This window comes from Bos mutus, chromosome 16 (genome assembly GCF_027580195.1).
Source record: "Bos mutus isolate GX-2022 chromosome 16, NWIPB_WYAK_1.1, whole genome shotgun sequence".
Taxonomy (NCBI): Eukaryota; Metazoa; Chordata; class Mammalia; order Artiodactyla; family Bovidae; genus Bos; species Bos mutus.
Window position 1 is genome coordinate 45,359,295 of NC_091632.1, and position 22,822 is coordinate 45,382,116.

General features: G+C 38.6%; 2 protein-coding genes and 1 pseudogene across 3 annotated transcripts in view; 1 reads left to right on the forward strand and 2 right to left on the reverse strand.

The window, feature by feature from the left end:
- Positions 1 to 22,822, forward strand: part of TNFSF18 (TNF superfamily member 18) — a 111,479-nt gene that overhangs the window by 34,547 nt on the left and 54,110 nt on the right. The window lies entirely within an intron of this gene.
- Positions 2,652 to 3,988, reverse strand: LOC138991195 (hsc70-interacting protein-like). Its single transcript, XM_070384477.1, is given in 2 exon segments — positions 2,652 to 3,625; positions 3,628 to 3,988. Coding segments are annotated over 2 exon segments (1,068 nt in total). The 5' UTR covers positions 3,940 to 3,988; the 3' UTR covers positions 2,652 to 2,869.
- LOC102282405 (UDP-N-acetylhexosamine pyrophosphorylase pseudogene) lies at positions 7,808 to 8,481 on the reverse strand (annotated as a pseudogene).

Here is a 22,822-nt window from a genome sequence, read left to right on the forward strand (position 1 = left end):
GAACTCTCAAGAGTCTTCTCCAATACCACAGTTCAAAAGCATCAATTCTTCAGTGCTCAGCTTTCTTTATAGTCCAACTGTCACATCCATACATGTCTAGTGGAAAAACCATAGCTTTGACTAGACAGATCTTTGTTGGTAAAGTAATGTCTCTGCTTTTTTAATATGCTGTCTAGGTTGGTCATAGCTTTTCTCCCAAGGAACAAGCATCTTTTAATTTCATGGCTGCAGTCACCATCTGCAGTGATTTTGGAGCCCCACAAAAATAAAGTCTCTCAGTGTTTCCACTGTTTCCCCATCTATTTGCCATAAAGTGATGGAACCGGATGCCATGATCTTAGTTTTCTGAGTGTTGAGCTTTAAGCTAACTTCTTTATTCTTCTCTTTCATTTTCATCAAGAGACTCTTTAGTTCTTTTTCTCTTTCTGCCATAAGTGTGGTGTCATCTGCATATCTGAGGTTATTGATATTTCTCCCAACAATTTTGATTCCAGCTTGTGCTTCTTCCAGCCCAGCGTTTCTCATGATGTACTCTGCATATAAGTTAAATAAGCCAGGTGACAATATACAGCCTTGATGTACTCCTTTTCCTATTTGGAACCAGTCTATTGTTCCATGTCCAGTTCTAACTGTTGCTTCTTGACCTGCAATTAGATTTCTCAGGAGGCAGGTCAGGTGGTCTGGTATTTCCATCTCTTTAAGAATTTTCCACAGTTTGTTGTGATCCACATGGTCAAATGCCTTGGCAAAGTCAATAAAGCAAAAGTAGATGTTTTTCTGGAACCCTCTTGCTTTTTCAATGATCCAGCAGATGTTGGCAATTTGATCTCTGGTTCCTCTGCTTCTTCTACATCCAGCTTGAACATCTGGAAGTTCACGGTTCATGCACTGTTGGAGCCTGGCTTGGAGAATTTTGAGCATTACTTTGCTATATGTGAGATGAGTGCCATTGTGCAGTAGTTTGAACATTCTTTGAAATTTCCTTTCTTTGGGATTGGAATGAAAACTGACCTTTTTCCAGTCCTGTGGCCACTGCTGCATTTTCCAGATTTGCTGGCATATTGAGTGCAGCAATGTGAAAAAAGATGTTCACGACCCAGATAATCACGATGGTGTGATCACTCACCTAGAGTCAGACATCCTGGAATGTGAAATCAAGTGGGCCTTAGGAAACATCAATACGAACAAAGCTAGTGGAGGTGATGGAATTCCAGTTGAGCTATTTCAAATCCTGAAAGATGATGCTGTGAAAGTGTTGCACTCAATATGCCAGCAAATGTGGAAAACTCAGCAGTGGCCACAGGACTGGAAAAGGTCAGTTTTCATTCCAATCCCAAAGAAAGACAATGCCAAAGAATGCTCAAACTATAGCACAATTGCACTCATCTCACATGCTAATAAAGTAATGCTCAAAATTCTCCAAGCCAGGCTTCAGCAATATGTGAACCGTGAACTTCCTGATGTTCAAGCTGGATGTAGAAGAAGCAGAGGAACCAGAGATCAAATTGCCAACATCCGCTGGATCATGGAAAAAGCAAGAGAGTTCCAGAAAAACATCTATTTCTGCTTTATTGATAATGCCAAAGCCTTTGACTATGTGGATCACAATAAACTGTGGAAAATTCTGAAAGAGATGGGAATACCAGACCATCTGACCAGACTCTTGAGAAACCTATATGCAAGTCAGGAAGCAACAGTTAGAACTGGACATGGAACAACAGACTGGTTCCAAATAGGAAAAGGAGTATGTCAAGTCTGAATATTGTCACCCTATTTATTTGACTTAGATGCAGAGTACATCATGAGAAATGCTGGATTGGAAGAAGCACAAGCTGGAATCAAGATTGCCAGGAGAAATATCAAGAACCTCAGATATGCAGATGACACCACCCTTATGGCAGAAAGTGAAGAGGAACTCAAAAGCCTCTTGATGAAAGTGAAAGTGGAGAGTGAAAAAGTTGGCTTAAAGCTCAACACTCAGAAAACTAAGATCATAGCATCCGGTCCCATCAATTCACAGCAAATAGATGGGGAAACAATGGAAACAGTGGCAGACTATTTTGGGGGGCTCCAAAATCACTGCAGATGGTGACTGCAACCATGAAATTAAAAGACATATTCCTTGGCAGGAAAGTTATGACCAACCTAGACAGCATTTTGTTTTTTTTAATATCAGTATAAGAACACTTTTCTATATTGAACTTTAATGAGACTTCCACCATGAATTGACTTTAAATACTTTAGATCAATGTACAAAGTATTCTGTTAAGGCTTATCTGTATCAGTACTAAAATTCAAACACCATGAGCTCAAGACCAATGGCAGTGCTGCCACTATATTTGGTTTTGTCAAAGTCCATTATGGCCTTTAGGACCAAGGCCATTCACCTACTTTTGTTCAGTTTATTTATTTTTTAAATTAATTTTTTTTTCCAATTCAAACTTTATCTATTTAAATGCTGTATTTGCCTCCCACTAACAAATCTTTATTTCACTCAAACTTGTAACAATAAATCTTCCACACTGATGTATCTTACTTGCCTAATTAATTCAAAGGAAAAAATCAAAATCATTAGTAAAGAAAAATGTAGGGGTTAATACACCTTTTTAATTTTAAATATTTTTAAGGTTTAAAAACTGCTTAAAGTTTTACATTTCTAGTAGGAAAACATTATCTGAATGAATACCCTAATGGCAAACCGCTATAAAATGTTTTCAGTTGCATTTGGGGCAAAGGGGTAGGGATTATCTTCAAAGCACCCCAGCTTTCTTCATGAGAAGGTCAGAGGTACACTGGTTTGTATTATTGCAACATCCATTAGGTGATCTAAGTTGCTTTTCCTCCAGCAGGGCTTTATGTCAGAAGGACATTATGCTTGACCCCCAAATTTGGCCGACAATTTACTGATGAGATTCATAACCTTTGGGTTGCTCTGATATTTTGACATATTTGCCGGGTTCTGGGCCACATCCTGGAAGGCCACCATAACTTCTGGATCCTGCATGGCTGCAAGGACCTCTGGATCACTAAGAATTTCATTGAGGCCAGGCATTCCCCCAGGAAAGCCACCTGGAAAAGAGCCATACTGAGATCCTGATTGTCTTCTGGCTTCTTCCTCCCTCTGGGCTCTCTCATGTTCTTCCCAAGCCTTCTTAACCCTTTCTATTCTTTCTTTGATCTCACGCTCTTCACGTTTTCGCTCATACTTTCTCCGATGTTCAGCAATTTTCTGGGCCCTTGGTTGAACTTCCTTCAGCATTGCACTAGCATCTTCATCATAATCCAGCTTACATGCAAGGGCAAGATCATGGGCAGCTTCTTCCCAATGGCCCAGAAGTCTGTGCGCTTTCCCTCGCCACTTGTATGGCTGAGCTGAATCAGGATTTATTTCAATAGCTCTGTCACAGTCTCGGATGGCAGCATTTGGCTTCTGTAATTTGATGAAGACACTGGCTCTCTTGGCATACAGAATAGCCAAACGAGGATTTAGCTTAATGGCATCTGTGAACAAGTCAATGGCTTTCTGTAGTTCACCATCATTTAGGGCATCAATGGCAGCCACTTTTTTATCATTTGCCTGATCCATCATCTCCTCAGTTATCTCTACATTTTCATCTCCCATTTCTTTTTTTTTTTTTCTCCCATTTCTTGAGGTGCATCAGTGTCTGGTTCAATCACACCTTCATTGTCAATTTCTAGATCACTTTCCTCACTTGACGGTTCGTCTGTCTTTATGTTTTCCTCCGCCTTCTTACTATCTGTTTTTTCTTCCTTGGTATTTTCTTCCAATTTAGTTTTATGAGCAGCAGGTGGTAGTTTACCCCCCATGCTCTCCACCCACTCCCTCAGGAAGCGCATTTCCTCAGTGTGCAGAACGCTCGGGTCCTGCTTACACATTTTCACGAAGGCTTGAAGCTCGCTTACTTTGTGGGGGTCCATAGTTTAGCAGTGGCGGGAGGCGGCGGGCGCGGTGAGGGCGGTGGCCCGATTCCAGTAAATTAATTATTTTTTAATTTTTAAAAAGCAGAGACATTACTTTGCCAACAAAAGTCCATCTAGTCAAAGCTATGGTTTTTCCAGTAGACATGTATGGATGTGAGAGTTGGACTATAAAGAAAGCTGAGTGCTGAAGAATTGATGCTTTTGAACTATGGTGTTGGAGAAGACTTTAAGAGTCCCTGGACTGAAAGGAGATCCAAGTGGTCCATCCTAAAGGAAATTGGTCCTGAACATTCATTGGAAGGACTGATGTGAAGCTGAAACTCCAATAATTTGGCCACCTGTTGCGATGAGCTGACTCATTGGAAAAGACCCTGATGCTGGGAAAGATTGAAGGCAGGAGGAGAAGGGGATGACAGAGGATGAGATGGTTGGATGTTATCACCTACTGAATGGACATGAGTTTGAGTAAACTCTGGGAGTTGTTGTTGGACAGAGAGGCTTGGCATGCTGTAGTCCATGGGGTCCCAAAGGGTCTGACACAACTGAGAGACTGAACTGAACTGAACTGAACTTTCACAGCATCATCTTTTAAGATTTGAAATAGCTTAACTGACATTCTGTCACCTCCACTAGCTTTGTTTGTAGTGATGCTTCCTACGGCCCACTTGACTGCATATTCCAGGATGTCTGGCTCTAGGTGAATGATCACACCATCATGGCTTTCTAGGTCATGTAGATCCTTTTTGTATAGTTCTTCTGTGTATTCTTGCCACCTCTTCTTTAATATCTTCTGTTTTTATTAGGTCCATACCACTTTTCTCCTTTATTGTGCCCATCTTTGCATGAAAAATTTCCTTGGTATCTCTGATTTTCTTGAAGAGATATCTAGTCTTTCCCATTCTATTGTTTTCCTCCATTTCTTTGCACTGACCACTGAGGGAGGCTTTCTTCTCTCTCCTTGCTATTCTTTGAAACTCTGCATTCAAATGGGTTTATCTTTCCTTTTTTCCTTTGCCTTTAGCTTCTCTTCTTTTCTCAGCTACATGTAAGGCCTCCTTAGACAACCATTTTGCCTTTTTGCGTTTCTTTTTCTTGGAAATGGTCTTGATCACTGCCTCCTGTACAATGTCACAAACCTCTGTCCATAGTTCTTCAGGCACTCTGTCTATCAGATCTAATCCTTTGAATCTATTTGTCACTTCCACTGTATAATCATAAGGGATTTGATTTAGGTCATATCTGAATAGTTTAGTGGTTCCCTCTAGTTTCTTCACTTTAAGTCTGAATTTGGCAATAAGGAGTTCATGATCTGAGCCACAGCTCCTAGTCTTGTTTTTGCTGACTGTATAGAGCTTCTCCAGCGTTGGCTGCAAAGAGTGGCCATAAGGGAAGAGAAAAGGACCGTGGACCAAATATCAATGAATGCCAGTATTGTAGGCATGGCTAGGAAAGAGGAACCCACCTTAAATAATAAAGCGGATGAAAAAAAGATGTGAAGTAGGACAGAAACTAAGAGAAGAATTTTTAAAGAAGGAGGAAATAATCAGTCATGTGAAAGCTCAGAGACATGTCTGGAAATGGTGCTCTTATAAATTACATTTCCCCAATTTGATTACAAACTTCTTGTGTCATTGTTGAAGAAAACATGGGTGGAACACTCTCAAACATAAATCATGGTAGTATTTTTTTGTATCTGTTCTCCTAAGGCAAAGAAAACAAAAGCTAACGTGAACAAATGGGATCTAATCAAACCTAAAAGCTTTTGCACAGTGAAGGAAACTATCAACAAAACAAAAAAGACAACCTACCGAATGGGAGAAAGTATTTGTAAATGCCTTGTCTGATAAGAGATAATATTCACAATATATAAGGAACTCATATAACTCAACATAAAAAAAAAACCCAAATGATCTGATTAAAAAATGGGCTGAGGACCTGAATATACATTTTCCAAAGAAGACATACAGATCACCAACAATCATGCACTTCTGGTAGGAATGTAAATTGGTGCAGCCACTATGGAAAACAGTATAGGAGTCCCTCAAAAAATGAAAAACAGAGATACCATAGGATCCAGTAATTTCACTCTTGAGTATTTATCTGAAGACAATAAAACCACTAATTTGAACCAAACAGTTCATGTTTTTCTGATAGCACACTGTTTACCTTTGTGGGAAAAAATAAACAAGAGCAGTCTCAGTGAAAACTGTAGAAAATCTGGAGTTGAGTCCTTTCTACAGATAAATACGCAGTAATTTCTTGGCATGCCATCTCATCACATGGGAAATACTATGTGCTCTATTTACAAGAATGACTTCTCTCGCTTTCTCTCTTACTGCCTTCTAGGTTACTGCCGGAACCTCTTATTTTCTAGGGCAATTAAACATGTACATAATTTATTCCTTGTTGATAAATATAGGAAATGGGCACTGATATGTGATGTAAGGGGAAGATCCTTTATATTGTGTACTGCAAAGAGTGTCTGGTGTCACCTGATTTTCTAGAGCTGGTACCAAGAATTTATAAATGTTTGATTTCTGTGGTCCATAGAGCAGTTTCCACTTGCACTCAGTAGCACTGTGAGTCAGATGACTTTATCAAGTCTTGTCACAGTTCTGGAAATTGGGTATCCCATCAACTACTCAGAAAGGAAAAATATTTCTTATAGTTAAAAACAGGAATAAAAAAAGCTTTCACTTCCTTCAGTTAGTGTGAAATTTATTTACTCAGGCTTGTGAATGCTTGGAAATTGTCTACTTCTTTTTTTTTTTTTTCCCATTTAAGCTAGTTATGATTCAGAAAAACATTTAAAAGCCAACTAGAAAGTCTGTGGCTTTGGAAGCCATACTTATACTTTCCCACAAAGGGAAATAGATCCCTATTAGTTAAAAGTCTAGCTTAGAAATGATCACTAGACTATAGTATATTTGTTTGCTTACCTCATTGTCTTTCAGATGCAATAAGATGAACAAAGTACAGTTCTCCCCTTTTTATATTTCTCACTCACCACTGAGTCATATGTATATACAAAATGACCTAATGCAATTTGTCAGCACAAGAGTAGGCAGGCCTTCAAATTTTCTGGCTTTTATCAAAGTGTAGATTCTTTCATTTTTTTCCTGGGAACTAATTCACTTGGATCCCACTATCAACTTCAGTAGAATGGCTTTCATCTGACATTTTATACATTATACTTCTGCCTTTATAAAGAGCCCTTATGTACATTTGGACAGCATTTTATTATTTTTTCTTAATTTTATTTTTGGTAAAATAAACTTATAGTACCATGGAAACCTTTCAACACGTACAATCACATATTTTTACTATGTACAACTTCCAAAACAAGTGCTTTCAGCTCCAAGTAAAGTGATGTTAAAACATCCTGACAATACGTAAACTGTAGGAAATTTCTTAGATGGCCAATATTTTCCTTAGCTTAGAAAAAAAGTTATACAATTGAAAAATGTAAATAAGACCTTCAGTCAGTTGAGAATTATAAAAATGTTTTCTGAAGTTCAGTCACCTGGATCTTAGGGAATATGGAGTAGTTGTGAGTATTCAACAAGCAAAATGAAAGCTTGTGGATATTAAAACTTGAGTATTTCAGATGAGGTCCTATAGGTTTATGATCAGTCAACCGAAAATAAAAGGTATTCTTATTATGGGAGAACTTCGTATCTGGCTCATATACCATTCTTCTCGGACTCCATTCTCATCAGTGATTAAAGGTGCATGGAATTCTCTCTCTGTCATATAACTTTTTGGTCCTTCTCCAGGATAGGAAATAAGAGGAGAGATTTTACATTGGATTGGTGCATCATTGGCACCCTTCAAGTGGGGAATTGCTGGGAGGCGAGAGCCAACTTCATCTATGACATGGCCTCTTGCATTGAAGACCCAACAATGATGGAGGGACATCAAAACATGCCTTGCAGTAGTAGAGATGTCCATTCTGACTGTCTTTGTCCTTCAGTGGGGAAAACTCATCTTCCCCTAATACTTCATATACCATAAACTTTGTGGATTCCATTGTTCTTTCACTGGTTATTATATACCACAAAAAGATGAATTTGTTGCCATGATATTATTCAGCTAACTATTGAAGCCTCAGGATACACTCTGATTGAATCTGGAAAAGTGTCTTACAGGATGGCAAGCCAACATCATACATCCCGTAGGGACATGCAACACTAGGCCTTGTCCCCTGCCCACCAGCTAGAAGAACTGCCACTTTGTTCCAAGAAATCTGGGAAAGTCCTTGTCCTTCAGTTTCCCAGGCCTGCAGCTGATTTGGATCCCTGGTATCCCTGCCCAATACCTCTCAAGGGACAGGTTCCATTCGAGCATCCACTTTCTCTGGAAGAACGATTAAATCAATCAGTCGTCTTTTGGTAAAAGAAGTTCAGCTCCTCAAATTTCATGGCCTGGAGCTCTGCATAAAGTTCTACCTGTTGGGCTTTTTTCCATCTCCTTCCAGAAGTGTAGCAGGTGTTTTTGTCCAGCTTTGGACATCCTGAGTTTGAGGTCATTAACATTCATCATGTTCTGGGAGTCAGGTTTTTTGATAACTGGGGTATAGTTTCTACAGCTGTAAACCTCCCTCAGCCTGAGGCGGCTCCTCCTGGCTCTGGCTCCTTTGGCATGGCCACTCATTGGCATCCAGTGCCAACTCCCGCTCCAAGTGTATACCCTCATCTGGGGCTGGGGCAGCAGGGCAGGTTGGAAGCTGGGGGTGAGGGGTGGATTGACAGCCCCAGTCATTCCATCCACCCTTTGCTGCAGTGAGTGGTTGCCCTGGACAGCATTTTAAAGTCATATGTAAAAACAGTAGAAGTTATTGTCAGATGTTATCTACATGTCACTCATAGAGATGGGTCCAGGAAATGATTTCCTTTCTTTTTTCTTTCTTGCAGATGATTTGGTGTCTTAAATACAAGAAAATGAAAACTTCATCACTTAACACATTTGCTTCCCTTTTGCAATGGCTGTCAGAGTTTAGAGCCAAACACATTGCTCAAATATCATCCTCTATCTGATAACGCCCATCTTTTCTGTTTGGTGTCCTAATGACTCTTGAACTGAAAGTAGGATGGCCTTTGTCCACAGTCATACTAGAGTTCCAATTTCAGCTCTTCCTCTTGCTACTTACAGGAAGCTACATGACCACTTGTCAATCCATTTGACTTCTATGTGCCTCACTTTGCTTATGTACAAAATAGATAAACATAATCCTTGTTTCATCAAATTGTGAAAATTAAATGAAAATCTGTTTTTTATCCTTCAAGATTAGTTTATTTCTTTAAGATGGACCACTTTGAGTTTTTAATCCTTAAATACTCTTCTGAGTTTGAATCTGTTTATGGTGAGTTGCTGACTGGAAAAAGTGCATCTTTGCAGCTAGAGCTTAAAGGCCCTTCATACAGAGGAGGAAGAAAGCCACTGGGAAGTCAGAAAGTTGTTTATGGTTTTCTGAATAATTTAAAAATTAAACTTTCTTTTGGTAAAGAAAATGGCAGCCCACTCCAGTATTCTTGCTTGGGAAATCCCATGGACAGATGAGCCGGGCAGGCTATAATCCATGGGGCTGCAAAAGTCAGACATGATTTAGCAACTAAGCCACTACTACCATACTTATTTGTAGCAGAACAGGGTTTTAGAACCTGTTCAGCATACAGCTCCAAGAAGCCAGTACCAATTGATTGGCATTAGAATGAGAACTAAATTCACTTGGCATCTCTGTGTTTATTGCTTAAAAACATGGGCATATCTTTATGAATTTTTTTTCTGAAGTAAGAAAGTAATCCATGTGGGTTCTTCTATACTTTCTCATCTGATTTACCCTATAATTTAGAAGTAGTATAGAAATAATTTTCAAATGGAAAAATCAAGATTGTCTCTGACCATTGAACAGATTTTTAAAAAGCAGATATAATAGACCCAAGGCAAGCAGGACAATTAATCCTAGGTTATAATCTCAGTGTTATTATCAATCTCTTGACTAACAAGTAGGAAGTACAATTCAGTTTACCAAAGGATTATTTTTGTAACAAAAATAGAGATGGTTTAAAGACTCAATACATAGACTTTTAAATTCATACTATTGGAATTGGGTCCTGCTTTGCCACTAACAGTCTGACTCTGGGGAAACTAATTTCTTTGTTTCAGTTTTCTCACCTATAAAGTGAGATCTTGAATTTTCTGTCTCAGTTTCTTCATCTGTAAAATGTGACCAGTAATGATACCTCACCATCATAAGATTCAATGATTTAATGCTTGCAGAGCACTTAGAGAAGTGCCTAGCATACAGTAAATTCCTTTTAAGCATTAGTTGCTCAGTCGTGTCTGACTCTTTGCGACCCCATGGACTGGAGCCTACTAGGTTCCTCTGTCTGTGGAATTCTCCAGGCAAGAATACTGAAGTGGGTAGCCATTCTCTTCTCCAGGGGATATTCCTGACCCAGGGATTGAACGTGGGTCTCCTGGTTTGCCGGTGGATTCTTTACTGGCTGAGCCACCAGGCATGTGTTAACTAAATATAAGCCAGTGAACGATGAAGAAAGCATGGGTAGGTATGTAGTCAGGTTGTTATGAAAAAGGCGCACAGCACAGTCTTTGGAGACAGTCAAGTTGAATTTTGACTCTACCGCTTTCTCATTGTGGAGGCTTGGACCAGTCAGTTTTTTCCATCTGAAGAATAAACTTAGTAGGCTCTTGGGCTCCCCACTTAAGCGAAAGCCCAATTCCATGATGATTAGGCATCTGGATCCTTTGATTTAGTAGGTTATAGACTCTAGAGGCATATTTCTGATATTTCTTCCTTTCCTAGCCTTCTTCCTCCTTCTTTCCTCGTGCCCTTATTCACTTCTCTTCCTTTCTTCCACACTGACTGAGTGCCTACCATGTGCCAAACATTATCCCAGGTCATGGTGGCAACCATAATCCACTTCGCCTCTTTCAGGGGGTCGCTATCTAGTACTTGTGTTTTATAAAGCAAGAAATTTTGCTGGTGCTAAACAGGAACTGCAGATATTAAGTCAACTAGGCCGGTTATAGTAATACAGCTCTTTATTTCTACACATCACTTTTCTTCTCTCAAGTCTTCCAATCAATGAATTAAGATCTCTGAGCACTTATTGTGTGTTAGGTGATATAATAAGCTCTAGGAACATATAGCTCATTAACACAGATTGGTGCTCACATTCTATGTTACCAGGTGCTCCCAGGGCCATGGGAGAGAGGCACACCCATCCAGAGACCTACCAGGCCTCACTGATGTGTTGGGATAGAGACAAGAGAAGAGAGTTATAGAAGTCTGGAGTAGGAAGTGTCAGTATATTCCTAGGAACATCAGGGAAGACTTCAAGGGTGAGAAATTTTTATTTAATTTGGGCTTTAAGGAGGAATGGATGTTTCTTAGAGGAGGGAGAAGGTTTTCAGCAGAGATAAGAATGTGAAGGACTGAGTGTGCATACCTTTTGAGGGAAACAGAGATACTCAGTGACCAGTAGGCCCAAGGAGACTCGTAGGCTGACAGTATAGGATAAGGATCCAACTTCCTTATTTCGAATGTGAATGTCCAGTTTCCCCAGTACCATTTGTTGAAGAGACTCATTTCCCAATTGTGCAGACTTAGCACCCTTATTAAAAATCATTTGATTACATAAAGTGAAAGTGAAAGTGAAGTCATGTCCGACTCTTTGCTACCCTGTGGACTTTACCCGCCAGGCTCCTCTGTCCATGGGATTCTCCAGGCAAGAATACTGGAGTGGGTTGCCATTTCCATATGCTAGGGTTTATTTCTGGGCTCTCTAGTTTATTCCATCACTTTGTGTATATACAGTGCCAATACAACACTGTTTTGATGTCCATAGCTGTGTAATAAATTTTGAAATAGGAAGTGTCTGACCTCCAACTTTGTTCCTTTTCAAGAGTGTTTTATCCATTCTGGGTACCTTGAAGTTCTAAATGAATTTAAGATACATTGTTCTATTTCTGCAAAAATAAAATTTAAAAAAACCATCATTTGGATTTTGATACAAATTGTATTGAATCTGTAGATCTCTTTTGGTAGTTTTCACATCTGAACAATATTAAATTTCCAGTTCATGAATATTGAATATCTTTCTATTTGTTAGCATCTTCTTTAATGTCTCTAAGTAATTTTGTAGTTTTCAGTGTACAAATTTTTTATCTCCTTGGTTATGTTTATTCCAAGTATTTTATTCTTTTAGATGTTATTACCTGGAATTGTTTTCCTTATTTCCTTTTAGAATTGTTCTCTGTTAGTGTATGGAAATGCAAATGATTTTTGTGTATTGATTCTGTGTCCTGCAATTTTGTTTTCTTCTATCAGAACTATTTGTTAAAATTTATTTATTCTACAAGTTAGGATATGTGTGCATAATCTTTAAAGATTTCTGTAAAATAAGATCATGTTGTCTGAGGACAGATAATTTTACTACTTTCTTTCCAATTTGAATGCCTTTTATATTTTTCGTCCTTAATTGCTCTGGCTTGAACTTCCAGTATTTTGTTGAATAAAAGTAGTGAAAATGGACAACCTTGTTTTGTTCTTGATCTTAGATAAAACAGTTTGATTCTTTCACTGTCGAGTTCGATATTAGCTAGGACCTTTCGTATATGAATTTTATGATGTTGAGGCCGTTTTCTTCTGCCCCTAGTTTGAGTGTTTTTATCATGAAAGGACTGAATTTTGTCAAATGCCTTTTCTGTATCAGTTGTAATGATCATGTGCTTTTCCCCCTTCATCCTGTATTACATTGATTGCTTTTTATACTGGAATAATCCTTACCTTCCAGGAAGAAATACCACTTGATCTTGACATGTAATTATTTTAGTAACTGGTGAATTCTGTTTGCTAGTGTTCTATTGAGGACTTTTACATTGCTGCTCATCAGGAATATGAGTCTGTAGTCTTGTAGTGAATTTGCCTCGCTTTGATAGCAAAGCACTGCTTCCCTCTTTAAATGAGTTGGAAATGTTTCCTTTTCTTTAGTTTTCTGGAAGAGTTTGAGGGGGATGGTGTTCATCATTTAAATGTTTGATAGAATTCACCAGTGAGGTAATTTGGTACTTAGCTTTTCTTTTGGAGAGGGTTTTGACTATTGATTCAATCTCTTTACTAGTTACCAGTTTGCTTATATTTTTCTATTTCCTCATTAGGCTGTGTGTTTCTAGATTTTTGTCCATTTCACCTAGGTTATTCAATTTATTTATGTACAATTGTTCATAGTACACTCTCATAATCCTTTATATTTTTTATAAAATTGGTAGAAATGTCTGATCCTTCATTTCTAATTTTAGTTATTTGAGTCTTTCTTTTTTCTTAGTCAACCAAGATAACAATTTATCAGTTTTGTTAATTTTTTAAAATGAACCAACTCTTGGTTTCATTTTTCTCTATTGCTTTTTTATTCTTTATTTTGCTTCTCTCTGCTCTAGTCCTTATTATTTCCTTCCCTCTGCTAACCTTGGGTTTAGTTTGTTTTCCTTGTAGTTCCTTAAGGTATAATTTTAGATGGTTGATTTGGAAATTTTCCTTTTTTAATTTGCTTATCGCTATAAATATTTCCTTTAAGATTGCCCTTTTCCTGATCACATATGTTTTGGTATGTTGTGTTTTCATTTTGTTGAGAATTAAGCATTTGAAACAATAGTCACAACTCCCTGTCTTTGGGGACTAACTCAATGCCAAGACCTTTGCCAATCAGCCTGGCATGAAGACTTAAAGTATTCTCAGACTGTGCATTCATCTTTCCTGAGTCTGTGCATGGACTTTTTCTCTTGTATGTATGGGTGTTTTTTAAAAATACTATTTTTTTAGTGCAGTTTTAGATTTACAACAAAATTGAATGGGAGGCAGAGATTTGCCATATGTCACCTGTTTCCACCCATGCATATCTTTCCCCATTATCAAAATCACTCGTTAGAATTACAGATTTTATTTATTTAAAAAAAGTTTATTTTTAATTGATTTACAATATTGGTTTGATTTCTGTCATATATCAACTTGAATTAGCCTTCAGTTCAGTTCAGTCCAGTCAGTCAGTCGTGTCCGACTCTTTGCGACCACATGAATTGCAGCACGCCAGGCCTCCCTGTCCATCACCAACTCCCGGAGTTCACCCAAACTCATGTCCATCGAGTCAGTGATGCCATCCAGCCATCTCATCCTCTGTCGTCCCCTTCTCCACCTGCCCCCAATCCCTCCCAGCATCAGGGTCTTTTCATTTTTTTTTTTTTTAGACAACTTTAATGTTTATTATTAATATCTTTACCACATCTTACCACCTCCTTGGGTGAAGGAAAATTCCATTTGGCGGCTATAGAGATCAAAGTTATAAAATCAGCATTTCTATTTTTCTTGGGTCTTTTCCAATGAGTCAACTCTTCGCATGAGATGGCCAAAGTATTGGAATTTCAGCTTTAGCATCAGTCCTTCCAAAGAACACCCAGGACCTATCTCCTTTAGAATGGACTGGTTGGATCTCCTTGCAGTCCAAGGGACTCTCAAGAGTCTTTTCTAATACCACAGTTCAAAAGCATCAATTCTTCAGCACTTAGCTTTCTTCACAGTCCAACTTTCACATCCATACATGACTACTGGAAAAACCATAGCCTTGACTAGACGGACCTTTGTTGGCAAAGTAATGTCTCTGCTTTTGAATATGCTATCTAGGTTGGTCATAACTTTCCTTCCAAGGAGTGTCTTTTAATTTCATGGCTACAATCACCATCTGCAGTGATTTTGGAGCCCCCCCAAAATAGTCTGACACTGTTTCCACTGTTTCCCCATCTATTTCCCATGAAGTGATGGGATCAGATGCCATGATCTTAGTTTTCTGAATGTTGTGCTTTAGGCCAACTTTTTCACTCTCCTCTGTGTATGTATATCCCCCTCCCTCTCGAATCCCCCTCCCACCTCTTGCTCATTCCCACCCCTCTATGTTATTACAGAGCCCCATTTTGAGTTCCCTGAGTCATACAACAAATTCCCATTGGCTGTCTATTTATATGTTAGTGTATATGTATCCATGCTACTCGTCTCCATTTTTCTCACCCTCTCCCTATGCTCTTCCACCCTTGTCCATGTCCATTCTCTATGTCTGCATCTCCATTGCTGCTCTGCAAACAGATTTGCAGAATGACAAATTTTAAAATGAAAGGTGAAAAAAAAAATAAAATGAAGGATGACCCTACATTGACAGAATGTAATTACTCAGAGTCTACCTTAGGTTTTATTCTTGGTGTTGGACAGTCTCTGGATCTGGATAAATGTATAATGACATATATCCATGATGATAATATATTTTATTTTTGCTGTCCTGAGAATCCTCTGTGCTCTGCCTATTTTTACCTCCATTCCACAGCCTCCTTGACAACCACTGATGTTTTTAGGGTCTCTGTAGTTTTACCTTTTTCAGCATGTTATTTACTTGAAATCATATAGTACATAGCTTTTTACAGCTAGGCTTCTTTCATTTAGTAATATGCATTTGAACTTTCTCCATGTGTTTACATGGTTTGATAGTTTCTTTCTAGTGCTGGAAGTAATTCCATTGTCTGGATGTACAACAGTTTATTTACCTATTCTCCTCTTGAAGGACATCTTGGTTTCTTCCAAGTACTGGAACATCCACATGCAGGTTTTGGGGTGGATATGTTTTCAATTCCTTTGGATAAATATCAAGGGGTGCAATTTCTGGGTAATATGGTAAGAGTATGTTTAATTTTTATGAGAAACTGTCAAACTGCCTTTACATGACTTTTTAAAATGTTTGAATTTCCCTGAGACGCCTTTGCTTTTTCTTAGAGTCTTAGACCTTCTGCGATATTACTTTGCTCATAATCTCTTTCTTCTGCCATCTGTGAGTTTGCAGTCCTCTCCATCTCTTGTGCACTAAGGTGCCTGCTACAGCTTTCAGTAGCCTTCAACTTGATATCCAAGTATGCTTCTGTTTATCTCTGAGATTTATGTTAGGTAAGATAGAAACTTATCTTTCAGGAACTCTCAGAACATTGCAAACATGTTCTACTTTTTAAATTCTGTCCCAAAAGAGGAGAGAGGGATTGAAGTGATGGCCTTCTGAATGCATGCATTGGTGAATGGGAGAGGATGGGACAAAGAGTTAGCAAAATACCACAAAATTTTCTATGTTAAGTGTATAACTTTTGAGTCTTTCCTTGATTGCTGTAGATATTTGACTCATTTCTATATATCCAACAAAACTATTTCTTATCAGTCTATATTTGTCTACTTGGTTCTGCAGGGGAATGAGAGCTTGGAGCTTTCTAGTCTGCCTTTTTGCTTGACATCACTTTCTTTAGAGACATCTTGTAATCTGAAAAGAGACTTTAGGACTGAATCCCAGTGAACCCTAGTTTTAAAGAGAAATCAAGAAAGAATCCATGAAGATGAGACAAAAGGCAAACAGCGAACCAGAAGTGAATGGTAGCCTAGAAACCAAGAGGGTTTTGAATTTGGGTTAATAATGGTAAAGTCTATGAAGATGTCAAATAAGATAATAACTAAGACGAGATAATTGAACTTTGAATGATAGAATGATGGTGTAGAAGCAGTATTACATGTGGCAACAGAGAGTTCACCTGAACAGAGAAACTGTATGGAATGACAACTCTGGGTTTCAAAACAGTGAAAATTGAATGATAGTTCACCAAAGAACTTAGCAAAGGGCTGAAACATTCAGGCTTTATGAAATCATATTTGAAGAGTTGAACAGAAGGAAAATACTCCTGCAAATGTTATCTTCAAGCTGGTTCTTCTCATTTCTTAAAATGTGTATCTTCTAGCCATGTTTCTGTCACCTTTTGTTTACTGTTTCAGTTTCAAGTGATGCTTTAATGGCTAAGAAATTGAAGGCCAGAATTTCCCCTTTTTTCATCATATGAATTCCATTTAGCTTTGTTTTTTAAACTTCCTTTTGTATTCAATCTTCCATCTTAAGGGTATTAGAGATTTCTGCCTTGAAAATATATTTTCATGTTTTTATCTAAATCCAAATTTGTAAACTCATGTTTACATACTTTATCAGTCAGATTTAAAAGAATCAAGCACAGAAATGGTTCTAAGGAGATCAAGATGTTGGATCTGACTATAGAAGGAGCCAGTTAATGTTGTTCTGGTCCAAAACCAGAGAATGTACTTACCTTACAACCCAGGCCTATCACCCCCTCAATATGTTTTGGCCATTAAAGAATAAAGGACAGAATGTATAAAAGCTTGTGGGCATGCTCATTCCTAGTTGGAAAGATAATTCAGATATATGAAATATTTAACTCAAAGAAGATCAATATATTGTTTCACTTACTTATTCACTCACTCTTCCCATGCACATTTACTGAACATCTACACCATGCAAGACACTGTAGATATAAACACTGTCCAAGCCCCTCAGAGGCTTGCAGTTTAATATAGAGACATAAATACTATTATGGGAAAAAGTACAACACCCCAGGTAGGTAAAAGGAAGGAGTAGGCAACACTACAATTATAAACTGACAACAAACTCAAGAGTTGCTTGGAAGTCATGCCAGATGCTCATTCCATTAGAGAAGACTTGATCATGGTCATCCCTCTTGGTAAGAATCTACTCTGTGTTTACTTCTTTAACAAGGATGTGGTTTTGTGGCAGCATTCACATTACAACATGGTTTGATATACATCAGGAAACAGATGTACAGTGTAATCAGTCAATGTCTACAGGGTGTCTAGTAAGATCCTTTTAATTATAAATCATAGGAAGAGTGTACAGTTTAGACAAGACCAATGTGAGTCATGCTGTTTATACAACAAACTTTAGGTAACCTGATAAGCACAGGCACTGCTCTGCTTCCTTTTCTTGGCACTCAGTATCTCAAAGGCTAGAGAGGCCAGCCATGGGCATTACTGCCAGCCATAAGACCACCAGATCTTAGCTTGAAAAACAAAAATGTTGTTATTGGTGTCACCGGGCTAAGGGGAAAAATGATTAAGCAAAATGGGAAGTGGACATTTCAGCATAGATTTAGCCCTAGTCATAGCTGATTCTGATTCGTGGAGGTAGAATGGGATGAACATGGTACTTACTGTTGAGGTCCTTTAATGAACTGGAACCTGGTGGTCCGGAGTCAATGATAAGAAAGTAAAGGAGAGAAAGAGGCTGATATTCCTTGGTTTACACAGAAAGCCAATAAAGCCCCTGGCACGGGGCTTGCTCTGTTCCCGGAGGCCTCAGGTGCCCTCTCGATGGGGTGAAGGTGCAGAGCGTCTTCTCGAGAGGGTCTTAGAAGCCTGGGCAGGAAAATGAACTCAGAGGGCCTCTGCACTCCAGGGGATCAGCCTGAAAAAGAGAGGGGGAGAGAGAGAGAGAGAAAGAAAGAAAGAGAAAGAAAGACACAGGGACCAGAGCTCTGATGGAGCAAAGGTGTTTTAATCAACATGGTGTGGGCATATATACTGTAGTTATTCTCAGCAAAGATAAAGACTAAAATTCCAGACTTACAAAACATAGGTGATCCATATTAAAGAGAGAGAGAGTTGTAAATAATCACTTTTACCATATGGTTCATAAAAAGGAAGAGGGTACTTATCACTGTATAGAAAAACTAACAAAGGAAATGCCTGGATTCCTCAGTCCTGGGAGAGGCTTGCCTCTCCTCTTAATTCCTGAATATTCAGGAATTAATAAGGAACAGAGAATTCCTGACAGATCCAAAACAGCACACAGGAAGCCTCCTGTTAAATGCTTCCGGACACTTACAAAATCAAGCCTTAGGATCAGAGTCTAGTCTGGTTGCTACTCTGTGATGGTCTAATGTTAGTAGAGCTATTCATCTACCCATCCACTAATCCATCCAATGTTTTTTAAGCATTGTCTGTGACCCTGACCTTGGGTAGCTTTTGGATGTAAAGAGATTAAAAAAATCACCTATAGAGTCCTACATTCCAATGGAGAAGATGTATAAGTAAGCAGATGGTTATACTGTGGGGTGGTAAGAGCTAAAATGTGGATAAATATGATGAGGTTTGGGAACAAATGGAAGAGGCACTTAACTAAGGTGAAAAGGTCAAGGGATGATTTCTCTAGGAAGTTGTGGTTGGTTAAATTTTAGAGGATGCTAAGAACTGGCTAACTCAAGATTAAGAAAGGGAAGAACTGAAGGGTGACTTTTTGTCTAATACTGACCTCTCTGATATTGGTACTGCTGGTAACCAGATTCCTGTCATAAGCTAAGACCTGTAATAGCCTATTTTGGGTTAAAAGCTTTCCCTGAGCAGGAAACCAGAACATACTGAGATGCTTTCTCAAGTACAAAGAAGAAGAACTGTAACTTGTAATAATTAGACCTTGACAGCAGCAGAACAGCCCTCTTCATATAATCCTTAGGCAGTTTCCCTCTCAGCTGTAGAAACTTGCAGTGTATCAAAAGGAAGTCTAGTTAGAGCTTACACATCTGTTCTAAACAAGCCCTCTTCTCACATTCGAATAACCATTATGTCCAGTTTGGAGCACAGGTAATAATATTGTATATTATTAGTATAAATAGCAGTCATTTATAATGGCAGCAATAGGAAACTAATACATATTCCAACCATTAACAAGTAACTCAAAGGGATTATAGCCCAACAAAGTAATGCCAGACTTCCACTAATGACCTTGTCAGTTTCCCCTCCTCACCACTTCACATGTGTCCTCTCTGTCTTCATGCTGAACTGGTGGGCCAAGGCCCAGGGAATGTGAAATGGAGAGAAAGTAGGCAACATGTGTACCACCACTCTTCCAGTTGACACCACTTACATGTATAGGTATGTGGGGTAGGGAGTGGTGGGTAAGTGGGTGAGACTGCAAAAAAGGGCAAATTTAAGCAATATTTATTGGAAATATAAATCTTTCTTTGTGTGTAAATTGTTGTGTTTGGACTGTCAATCTTATTTGTTTCACAGATACAGAAAAAAAGAGTAAGAATAAAATCTACATGTTAACAGTGGTTATGTTTAGGTTATGTGTGATTTTAACTATTGTATTTTTCTGGATTTTCAAATATTTCTACTGTTATATACTGTTATTTTAAAGAAAGTATATTTATTAAGGGATTTCAATTATTGTTCCTTCTAAGGGTTTGTACACTTTGTTAAGTCTACATTTTTTGCCATTTAAAAAATTTCCAAAGTATCTACTGAAAAACTTTCATATTTTAAAATCCGAGGAAAGTTAGCATTCATATTTTTTTTATAACAGTAAACCTTGTACATATCAATTACCATGGTGATGTTATTGTGATATTTATTTGTGACCCTTAAAAATTTTTTTTAATTAAGTTTTTGGGCCGAGCTGTTCTTCATCCCTGCATGGGTTTTTCTAAGTTGCAGCGAGTATGGTCTACTTTTTAGTTCCAGTTCGTGGGCTTCTCATTATGGTGGCATCTCTTGTGGATCACAGGCTGTAGGGCATTCAGGCTTCAGTATTTGTGGCATTTGGGCTCAGAAGTTGAAGTTCCAAGCCCTAGAGCAAGGTTCCACATCTGTGGTGAATGCGCTTACTTTGCTGTGCAGAATGTGGGATCTTCCCAGATCAGGCATGGAACTGGTGTCTTCTGGATTGGCAGACAGATTTTTAAAATACTGAACCACCAGGGAAGGCCTGATTTGACTTTTGATTTTAATTTGCCCCATTGCTAAAACAAATGTAACTGTCAATGAAATTTGTGTTTTTCTAGGTATGACAAGATGTAAGAATCAGGGCTCATAAAGTCTTCTCCAGAAATTATCTATCTCTTGGCCTGCTCTTTCAGAATTCCAGATAACAGAATGCCTCAATCCTGATGTCCACCCAGACTCCTTTCAGGGGTTGTTGAAGTTGAGCAGCTGCAGTGGCCATAATTTAATCTTTGTAGAGGTACACGGCAAGTACCTATTTTCAGGCAGCACAGACCCTTCAGTGTTAGATATTTGACTATGGTTTGGAGGCTTTTCATGACCGTTTAGTTGTTTGGTGCTAGAAATGCTCATTCTTAGGTTTGGGGAAGATTTTCATTGATTGGCTAATTAAATGGGCTGTTCCTGAACCTTTCCATAAAGGAATATCCAAAATTCTCTGGACCCTCTGTCTTTATTAAACTCTTGTGGTCCAGGAAGTGTTCCATCTTGTTGCTTCTTCCCATATCTACAGTTATACCAGTATCATCATTGACCTCATATGGAATTACATATCATATAAAGAGCAGTAAGAGAATTATTGAAATTAGGGGTCAAAGCAGGAATAAGAAGCAAGTTCTTTTGCATAACCATTTTGTTTGTGGACAGTAGAGGGTCAGTGAGTGGGTGTTCTTGTCCAATGGAATGAGGCCATCTGCACTCAGTTCTTAATAGAAGTTGTTGAGGAGTGACAACTTTAATGTTATTAGACCAGGGAAATCCTCCTTGTTAGAAAAATAAGCATGCATCCTAATGTAGACTTGACACTGTCAGGCGACTTGTACCCCGGAACTCAGGTATCTATGCTTATAGAAGTAGGTTTTAACCATTAATGGGGTATTGGTCATTACACAAGTGTTTTCTCTCTTTATTAGGATATGGTTTAGCAATTTCATTGTCTAAACATAGGAGTTATGCGAGGGGATCTTTAGAAATAAGGTTGTTGTCACCAGGTGCTAAGTAAGAGCCATTGTTTGAGAATGGCTGTTATCATGTCAAATCTGACAGAACTCAGAAAACTAAATTTCTTTTCTGGCAACAAGGATATGTCAGATCACACCCCTGTTGTCTCCTAAGTTATTTCCTTGGATGTCTGAACCACAGCTACTCTTTTGTGACTCTTTGCTAAGAAAATTTTATTAATATTTTTGGCTGAGCTGCTCCTCATTCCTGCGCTGGTTTTTCTCTAGTTGCAGTGAGTGGGGGCTACTTTCCAGTTCCAGTGTGTGAGATTCTCACTGTGGTGACTTCTTTTGGTGTATAGCACAGGCTGTGGGACATTCAGGCCTCATATTTGTGGCATTTGGGCTCAGAAATTGAAGCTCCAAGCCCTAGAGCACAGGTTCCACACAACAGTTGTGGCGAATGGTTTACTTTACTCCAGGGAATGTGGGATCTTCAGAGACAGGCAAAGAACTCATATCTCCTGCATTGACAGGCAGATTCTTTTACAACTGAGCCACCAGGAAAGGCCTCTTTTGATTAAAAAAAAAAAATTTCCCCTTCATAACCAAAAGAAGTGTCACTGTCAAGGAAATTAGTATTTCTCTGGGTATGAGAAGGTGCAAGAATCAGGGCTCCTAAAGTCTTTTTCAGAAATTGTCTATCTCTTGGCCTATTCAGTCAGAATTCAAGATCATAGAATGCCTCACTTGTGATGTCCAGCCACTACTCCTTTCAGGGGTTGTTGAAGGTAAAAGCTGCAGTGGCCATGACTTAATCTTTGTAGAGATACATGGCAAGTGCCAATTTTCAGTCAGCACAGCCACTTCAGGATCATATATGGACTATGGTTTGGAGGATTTTCATAATAATTTTTTACCTTGGTGCTGGGAATGCTCACTCCAGGACTTGGGGAAGATTTTCAGTGACAGATAACTCAATGGGCTGTTCCTGGAGATTTCCATAAAACAGTATTGAAAATTCTCTGGACTCCCTGTCTTTATTAAACTCTTGTATTCCAGGGAAGTATTCCATCTTGTTGCATCTTCCCATATATAGAGTTACAGTGGTCTCATTGTTGATCACATGCAGAACTACATAATTTGTACTGATGAGTAAGAGAACTATTGTAACTAGGGGTCAAAGCAGGAATAAGAGGCAAGTCATGTTGCAATACAATTTTGACTGTAGACAATAAAGGGTCAGCGCATGGGTGTTCCTATC